The 9,549-nt window shown below is 41.6% G+C and overlaps 1 protein-coding gene across 1 annotated transcript in view; it reads right to left on the bottom strand.

The window, feature by feature from the left end:
• Nucleotides 1–8,034, bottom strand: part of LOC140995392 (actin filament-associated protein 1-like 2) — a 13,976-nt gene extending 5,942 nt beyond the window's left edge. Inside the window, exons 1-4 of the mRNA XM_073465380.1 lie at nt 7,874–8,034; nt 1,543–1,677; nt 702–779; nt 493–554 (exon numbers count right to left, since the gene is read on the bottom strand). Of these exons, the coding sequence (XP_073321481.1) occupies nt 493–554; nt 702–779; nt 1,543–1,677; nt 7,874–8,018 (420 nt within the window). The 5' untranslated portion in view covers nt 8,019–8,034. The remainder of the gene's footprint in view (nt 1–492; nt 555–701; nt 780–1,542; nt 1,678–7,873) is intronic.
• Between the last annotated feature and the right edge of the window lie 1,515 nt (nt 8,035–9,549).

Here is a 9,549-nt window from a genome sequence, read left to right as displayed (position 1 = left end):
GTGTGTGTGTGTGCGTCCATCCATCACGTAGACCAGATGCTAATCAGCCGCCATCAGTGACCACTTCCTCCCTCTGCAGAGCTCTCAGCCAATAGGACGACAGAAAGAGGGGAGATGGCCTCATATGTAAACACTGAACATCCTGTCACTCCCTCTAACACACACACACACACACACACACACACACACACACACACACACACACAGTAACCCTGCCGTCTCCTCCCAAACCTCAGGAGGACTCAGTCTGTCATTACTGACCCACATCACAGACCTCCTCCTCCTCCTCCTCCTCCTCCTCCTCCTCCGCCTCCTCTTATCTAAAAAAAAGCCCTCTTTCCTCCGCTGACCGCTCGTCTTCAACCTCAGGAGGAACATCAGGAGGTCAAGACGTGAGGAGACGTCACAGTAACAAATCTGAAGTGCAGAAACGTCTAAACGTGGATGAAAACACAACATTAAGAGTCTTTTAAGCCTTAAAATGTGACTCACCCCGTTTCTGAGCCGCACAGATGAGTCCAGATGTGAGACCAGCTCAGCGGACCGGACGCCTTCTGCACAAACAAATACACCTGATTTCAAACTGTCCTTGAACACAACACCTGAAGCAGCAGGTGTTACAGAAATCATTTACTTCAAGACGACACGTGACAAAGTACAAAACACAAACGTGTGTTCCTGTGATTTCGGCTCAGTGTTACCTGTCCCAGGTGTGTCTATCTGCTCGTTGCTAGGAGACAGTGATGGACAGCTCATGATCATGTACTCAGCATCTTCCACTAGAAACACAACAAACATCCGTCTGTCAGTGAACTGAGCAGGTCAGAACAGGATCAGAGTCGTCGGGATGGTTTCAGTGGTGACAACACTTTAACTGAAGCGACTGTTAAAGCAGCTGATTCCTGCTTCACTTATCATCTGTGACTCTAAATCCTCCGTTTGCTTCAGTGTTCACGTGTTTCCTTGAAAAATAAGTCAACGCCCCCAAGAGCAGGACGAGTCAGCAACACTTTAAAATCATTTTCCAGAAAATTACCATAAAAATAAACAACTCTAAAATACCATTAAAACACCATCAAGACAAATATTTAGTACTTTAGTACTACTACTACTACTACTAGTGGTAGTAGTAGTAGTAGTAGTATCAGTAGTAGTAGTAGCAGTAGCAGTAGTAGTAGTAGTAGATCATAAAAACCCCACTACTACTACTACTGCTACTAGTAGTAGCAGTAGTAGTAGTAGTAGTAGTAATAGTAGTAGTAGTAGCAGTAGTAGTAGTAGTAGTAGCAGTAGTAGTAGTAGTAGTAGTAATAGTAGTAGTAGTAGCAGTAGTAGTAGTAGTAGTAGATCATAAAAACCCCACTACTACTACTACTGCTACTAGTAGTAGCAGTAGTAGTAGTAGTAGTAGTAATAGTAGTAGTAGTAGCAGTAGTAGTAGTAGTAGTAGCAGTAGTAGTAGTAGTAGTAGTAATAGTAGTAGTAGTAGCAGTAGTAGTAGTAGTAGTAGTAGTAGTAGTAAGAGTGTAGCAGTATAAGTACCCGGCGTGTCGCTCGTCTGCAGGTTGGACAGCAGCTCAGAGATGGATTTCTTCTGAGCCTGAGCGATGTAACTCAGGTTCTCTGAGTCCAGAACAGACAGGAAGGACTGCAGGTCCCAGATCAGCTTGGCCAGCACTAAAGACAGACAGACAGGCAGACAGACAGACAGACAGACAGACAGACAGGCAGACAGGTGAACAGAGAGACAGGTGAACAGACAGACAGGTGCACAGAGAGGCAGACAGACAGGCAGACAGACAGACAGACAGGTGAACAGAGAGACAGACAGGTGCACAGAGAGGCAGACAGACAGACAGACAGGTGCACAGAGAGACAGGTGAACAGACAGACAGGCAAACAGAGAGGCAGACAGACAGACTCGTCAGCTGTCTGTCTGTCTGCCTCATTAACGAGGTAAAATGAGACGGCTGGACAGACTGGATCTACATGTGACTGTGAGTCATGGTTTACAACGGAGGCAGAGCCACGAGTCACGTTTCATCTCACAATCACTCGTTACGCTCGGCTGAGGTGGAAAAGTTGGACGGTTGAACAATGTGACGGCACCAGGTGGAGAAAAAGCTCCACCTGCTGTTTGTCTCCACCTACAAACGAGCTGGTGTCCACACAGCAGGACGATGGACACCAACATGAACTTGTTGTTTTCCTTTCGCCATTTTCCTGAAAATGTGGTTTAACTTTGTGCTACATTAGATGGAAACCTGAGCACACATAAACATGTGAACATGCAAACAGCTGACACTGGGATGTAACATGTAAGGATGTATGTTTAAAGCACAGTTAAATAAAAATATGACTTTCGCTAACACAGTTAGCATTTGAAATCCATGTTACAGTAACAACTATTGGACAACAACTTATAGGCTACTGTACTACATACTGTAATGAATACATGAATCTTCTTTTTTTATCAATCGGAGTCTAAAACATTTAAAAATACATTTGTCACATTGAGGATTTTGCCCTCAGCTGTTTATTTTAAATCATTTCTGTGACTTTTATGAGTCATAAACAGACGTCAGCAGGTTAATTAAACATGAAATCCGTCATGAAGTCAGTCTGTGTTCATGTTATGAAAGAAGCTGCTGTCTCTCTTTCACTGAATGAACACTGACTTTGTGTTTTGGCCTCAGAAGACTTGAGATTATTAAAGCAGCGACGTGAGTTCATATCATCTACTAAAAATACAAACTGTATTTTCCACTGGGTCATATTTGCCCGTTATCTCTATGGCTACTTCTCCTTATTTACACTTCAGTTACTCCTTAATTAATGTGATCCTGCATGTTTATCTTTCGTTGACTCGTCATCATCGTGTAATCCTTTAACCTCCTGCTTCTCCTGCACAGGCTGCTGTTTATTTTTAATTCACTCGTCACCACTTGTGTCATAAAAAGTGATTTGATGAAGCAGCCGAGCGCTCGGTCCGGAGGTGTGTTCAGCTGAAGTTCGTCAGGAACAGAAGTCTTTGTGTTCGTCTGGTGCTGATCGTTACATAGAAGCTGCTCTCCAGAACATTTCAGGTTATTTATTAATGAGTGAATAAAAAAGCCGAGCTGAGCCGACTGCACCTGATTCCCGTCACAAACAGTCAGATGCTCTGACCTTCACATGTTAACTGATGTGACAGGATACACACTGATAAGCTGCTGGATGCTGCTAATGTTTAACACAGAATAAAGACACTGTGTGTGTGTGTGTGTGTGTGTGTATTGTTACATCATTTTAAAACTCAAGGTCCCCGTAGCTCAAAAACTGAGAAACAGGAAGTTGTCTGGAGTGGAAAATAATTGTTTTTTGGATTCTTAACATTTACAACAAATTCTCCACAAGGAAAGAATTCCTTCATTGATCGGATCAATGAAACACCTCACAGACACCAGACTTACATCTGTTCTGCCTCGAAGTCTCCCGTAAGTTGAACTACAATGTCTTAAAGGACCTGAAGAACCATAAGAGGGTTAGGGTTAGGGGGTAGAGAGCCTCCTAAAAACCAATAGAAGCTCAGAAAACCCATCAAAAACCATCTACAGGACACCTAGAACCACTCAAGGATCTCTAGGACCTCAAAACTGATGACTGAACTGTCTAAATGACAGCTGGAGCCTCCCACAGCATGACTAGACCCACCTAATAGACCCCAACAATCTACTTGATGACCACTAGAACTTTCTGCAACACTTGCAGAACCACCTCAAGGACTTCTAGAACATCTGAATGATCTAAAAGAGTTCTACATCCAGGAAAAGGACTTCTGGACCGAGGTCAATGACCACTCGAACTCCATAAAGAAACTAAATAACCACCTAAAGATCTATAAAACCATTAGAACCTCATAGAGACTTCTGAAACCCCTAGAACATCCCTGACAGCAACTAAAACTTCCTGTATTACTTGTAGAACCACCTGAAGGACCCGTTCTATAGTTCTATATCCAACAAAAGGTATTTTAGACCCTTGTCAACGACCACTAGAACGCCATTAAGAAACACAAGAACCACCTAATGATCTTTAGAACCTCATCACTGACCATTGCCACCTCTGAAGACTTCTAGGAACCTTCTTGATGAACACTAGAACTTCCTGTAGAAACCACCTAAGGAACCTCGTCAGTAATGTGAAGGAGTTATACAACCAACAGAAGGACTTCTAGACCCGGGTCGGTGACCACTAGACTTTTAGAACCACGGTTGGACCCATAGAAGCTCCTTGATTACCACTAGAACTTCTTACAGGACTTACAGAACCTCCAAAGGGACCTCTAGAACCTCACTGCTGACGACTGCAACCTCCTCAGAGATTACACATGTTTAAATCCAAACTCTTGATATGAAATGATTGACAGGAACCGGACACAGCTAGAACCACTTCTGGTGTGAACCATCATGTTGGGTGGAAACAGAATTTTCTGCTGAAACTTTGTTGACTGTGTTGTTGTGTGTTGTGGAGCGACCGGGCCGGAGGGCTCCACTCAACTGGTATCAAAACAGAATTATCATGAGAAGGAGGGTAAAATGTAAAAAATGCAGAGAGAAACCTCCAAACAGACGGTGATTGTCTCTGAGCTCCATTCAGCCCGGCTGAGTGAGTCCATTCACACTCGGCGCTGAGTGGGAGACGGAGGTTAAATGTTTCTGATTAACTCGTCTCTGCTGATTTTAAGGATCCTGCAGCTCTGCTTATCAGCCGGCTGCCGTTTTAAACACTGAGCTGCACATACCTCACACACCCACAGCACGTCAACACATCAACGACAACGACAACGACAACGACAACGACAACGACAACGACAACGACGGGACCGATCTGTCTGCTGAGGAACACCTCAGAGACCTGAGGACTGCAGAGAAATAACCAGTTTGTGTTCCTGAACGCTGCTTATCTGACCATCAACATCACATCCTGTCTCTGGCTTTGATGCTGCATAACTCACACACACACACACACACACACACACACACGCCTACTGTCCATGTGAATGAAAGACAGATAAAGTCATTCTCATAAAATCAGCAGCAGAAACAGACGACAAGTCAACAATCACAACACAAACAGACACAAATCTCTATTCGTGCTGACTGATGTGTTTTGTGTTCAGTTAAACTTCAAAGAAGTCAAAGACAATTTTCTTACAAACAAACAACAAACTGAAGTTCAAAACTGTAATTGTTGTTGACATGTTCACTGGTGGTTCTGGTGGTTCTGGTGGTTCTGGTGCATAACATTGTGATGTTCTTTACAGAGTTGATGGTGTGAAAATTTAATTTTTTCAAAGTCAAAGCTTCAAACTCAGATTTGTGTTTTTCTGGCCAGTGAAGCTGACTGAGGTTAGCAAGTGTGTGTGTGTGTGTGTGTGTGTGTGTGTGTGTGTGTGTGTGTGTGTGTGTTGCAGGGTGTGGAGCAGCGCTCTCTTTCATCCTCTGGCTGGTAAACACAGGGCAGCAGAAACATTTACATTACCGAGCCGCTGGTTCCTCAGACCGACCCGATCAGCTCCACCACACGGGTCAGCACAGAGACTGAACACCAGAAACAACTGAAGTGCTGAGAAATACGTGAAACAGTGTTCGTCTGCAGCACAGCTCATCTGTGCAGGCAGCGTATCCTCACCCGTGTTCATGTTCATTGTTAATTTTTGAAATTCAAAACTCAAAGTTGACTCATTCTCCAGAACTTCTCCAACATCACGTTCCTGATGTAACGTAAGCTAACATACTGATTTTAACCCAATCAAGGATCTTCTCCTGAACCTAACGAAGGAGCTCCACCACTCTGTCCACGTGTTCGTCCGCTCGTCACAGTTTGGATAACAGTCACGCACTGTACGTCTTGTTCTGTCGCTCAGGTAAGAGGATGTGGCTTTAATAAGCTGCTAGCGTTAGCATGTCAGGCTAACTATCCATATCAACAACTAACATATCATTAGCTAGCTTTCATATTTTGTGGCGTTGCAGAGTTCAGAGAGAACGTTAGCAGCTGTTTCCTCATCTGAACAGCAGAACTGTGTCTTTAGCTTCAGTCTGTTAGCATGATATCATGACCTGGTACCTGTTAGCTTTAGCCTGATAGAAACAGGCCACTGGAAACACACACACACACACACACACACACACACACACATTAAGGACAAAATGACCTGAATCAGACCCAAGTTGGAATAAAGTGGACTTATCTTTGTAGTTTACACATGAAGTCATAAAACTGAAGCCACGGTGGTCAGTCTGAGTTTGTAACTGTGGCTCTGAGACGTCACACACACTCAGTCTGAATCTAAACAGTCTATTAGCTCGGTCTCCTGAGGGCAGCAGCAGGAGGAAGTGATGATGATGATGATGAGGGGTGGGAGGAAGGATGATGAGGAGGACAGGCGGGTGTTTCCGATTGTTGTGCTGCTTTAGTTAACAAACCATCAGTGTGATAAAGACGAGGAATTCGTGACATCAACGGGTTTGATTTAGATATTTGTGCGGTGACGATCACGACTCGCCGTGAGAAGATCGAGTCCACTGATTTAACTCTGATAACAACATGAGAACGTGTGGAAACGGTTTATAACACGACGACAAACATTAATAATGTGTTAGTTCCTCCTGTCACATTGTGATTGTGATTGTAAACAAATACTGCGCATTAACACACAAAGAATACATTAAAATGTACTTATATCTGTGTGTGTTTGTGTGTTATAAACAGTTTATTAAATGTTTTTATATATAAACAGTAAATAAACGTCGTATAGGAGGATTTAATGAAGTTTATGGATTATTTACACACTATGAACTATAAAAAACATCAACAATCAAAAAAAGTGAAATTTTGTTTTTATATAACATTTGACAGCTTACATGTAATAATTTACGTTTATTTATGTTTTAACATGTTAAATAAATGTCAAATTAAAAGTCACAGTCAAACTCACACGTGTGAATAGTACTCGAGTAAAAGTCGTAAAGTATCTGATATTAACAAGATTATCATGAAACTTCACTCGTAGTTCTTTTATCTGACTTCCTGTGGTGAATACTTTATATTTACTGTAACGTTACGACATTACTTGTTTTCTTCAAGTCATCAGTGCTGATGAGCAAAGACCATGTGAGGAGCCTCCAGGGTTTATTGTTGGACCACTGCTCTTCATAGTTACGATTAACGATCGACAGTTTTCACATCGTAACCTCAGAAGTACTCAGTTACTTTGCTTAAAGGTGCAATACGTACGAATTTTAGTTTAATACTTTCAATGTATGTAAAAATTAACTTTAATTAAAAACAGAATGTGATGAAATGTTCTGACGTGACGACGTCTCTGTACTGAGATATCTACTGAAGTTAGCATGCTAACCAGCTAGCCCCGGCCCGTCCTTTGTCACAGAACCAGTCCAGGCTCCCAGTCCAGCCGCTGCACATTTTGAGTCGTTACTGTCAAACGTCAACATTATTTAAAAAACACATGAAAATGATCAGAGTCATTCACAGGAAGTGAATCTTCACATCTCTGAAACTGAACCACCAAATGTTTTTACTAAAACACGAGCAGAAGAGCTGATCAGGAATGTTCTGATCGATTGATCGACAAATCGCTTCAGATGTACTCGCATCAACTTTTGGGTATTTTAATTTATTACAAAAAGTCATATTTTATATCTCAAATATAAACTTTATATGTGTAAAGTTACTGAAGCTGTGGAGTGAAAAGTGCAATATTCCTCTGCACAAAGTACAAGTACCTTCAATCTGCTCAAAGTTGAGTATTTGCGTAAAAGTACTTAGTTACTCTGTATATTTATGTATAATAAGGTGAAGTGAGTACCTTTCTGTTTGTCCATGTCTCTCAGTAGCTGCCGGTCTTCAGTCTCATGTCTCTGCTGAGGAGTCCAAACATCTGTCTGCTCTGTGTGAAGCAGCTCGGCTCTGACGGTCCAGCCCCGCCTCCGGGTGACGTCATCGTGTGACATCACGAGGGAGGGAGGGGAGAGAGGACGGGCGACACTCACTCATTATGAGAGAGAGAGAGAGAGAGACGTCCTCACTGTGAGCCACTGCATCATCAGCATCTTATTTTGAAATATGTGGATTCATCCGCCGCTGAAAGTAGTTCCCCAACCAAGTCACTGCCTGCTCCTGTTTCCACGGTAACGCCGTCATCAGTGTGAAGTATCCCAAAGTCAAACTGCAGTACAAGTAAATTATAAGCTACATTATTTACATGTGTGTTAAATTCAGCTCTGATCCGCTAATCAAGATGATCTGATTGTTCTGATCGTCAATAATTTATCAAAGCACTCGTTTACCTCTGACGCAGCGTGTAATCTGTGAAGTAACTAGTAACTAAAGTTATCACATTAATGTAGTGGAGTAAAAAGCACCACTTGTAGTGGAGTAGAAGTATAATGTAGAAGAAAATGGGAATACTCAAGTAAAGTACAAGTACCTCAGAACTTTAGTTACAGTGTTTGAGTAAATGTACTTAGTTACATCCCGTCACTGTTTTTACTTCTACTCCACTAAATCTCTTTTCACTTCACTACATTTATATATTTGTTTACTTTTCAGATGCAGTTTTTCCTAAATTGGGACAAAACTGTGTCTGAAGTACTCAAAACTTCTTCAGTACTTTTACTTACTTTTAGGGACAGGATGTGAGTACTTCCTCCACAGCTGAGGTTTTATTGATTTCAGATCACATTGATAGTTTAATACACCACACTGTGCTTCAGGTGTTAATACTGTTTATATAGTGTGTCCAGTAATCACTGGTGGAATGTAACTAAGTACATTTACTCAAGTACTGTACTTAAGTCCAATTTTGAGGTACAATTGGAGTAATTCCATTTTCTTCTACTTTATACTTCCACTACATGTATGTGATAACTTTAGTTACTAGTTACTTTACAGATTACATGCTGCACCAGAGCCAGAGAAGCTGATCCATCATTATAATTCTGATTCGACTTGAGTACATTTAACATCAGATACTTTACTCGAGTACTGTTCACATGGTTTGAGTGACTTTAACTGTGACCACAGTAATATTTAACACCATATCTTTACTCAAGTATCACTTTAGGTACTTTTTACAACACTTCATGTGACGGAGAAAGTAGAAAATAAATTGTGTGTTTGTAATCGGAGTAATCCAATTGGTCGAAAGTAACTACTTCATTCCGATTTCTACGTGGACTCGACTACATTTCAGAGGGAAATTAAATACTTTAAACTTCACTACAGTTACTACTCTACTAGTTAGGTAATTTAAGTAGCCGAGAGTATTTGAGTAAATGTACTTAGTTACATTCCACCGCTGGATATCATGGGGTTTGAATCAGGAATACTTTTAACTGAAGAAGAAACTGAGAAATAAATCAGCTTTTATAGTTTGATTACATTTATTTCACTGATTCAATCAATTATAATACAAATGTGACTAATGAGCGACTCAGTCGAGACACGTCGTCGTTACCAGCGTGAGGACGTTAGCATGCTGTC

The sequence above is a fragment of the Pagrus major genome, chromosome 5 (genome assembly GCF_040436345.1).
Source record: "Pagrus major chromosome 5, Pma_NU_1.0".
Lineage (NCBI taxonomy): Eukaryota > Metazoa > Chordata > Actinopteri > Spariformes > Sparidae > Pagrus > Pagrus major.
The sequence above is the reverse complement of the archived record's forward strand: the minus strand, read 5'-3'. Positions and strand labels throughout refer to the sequence as shown.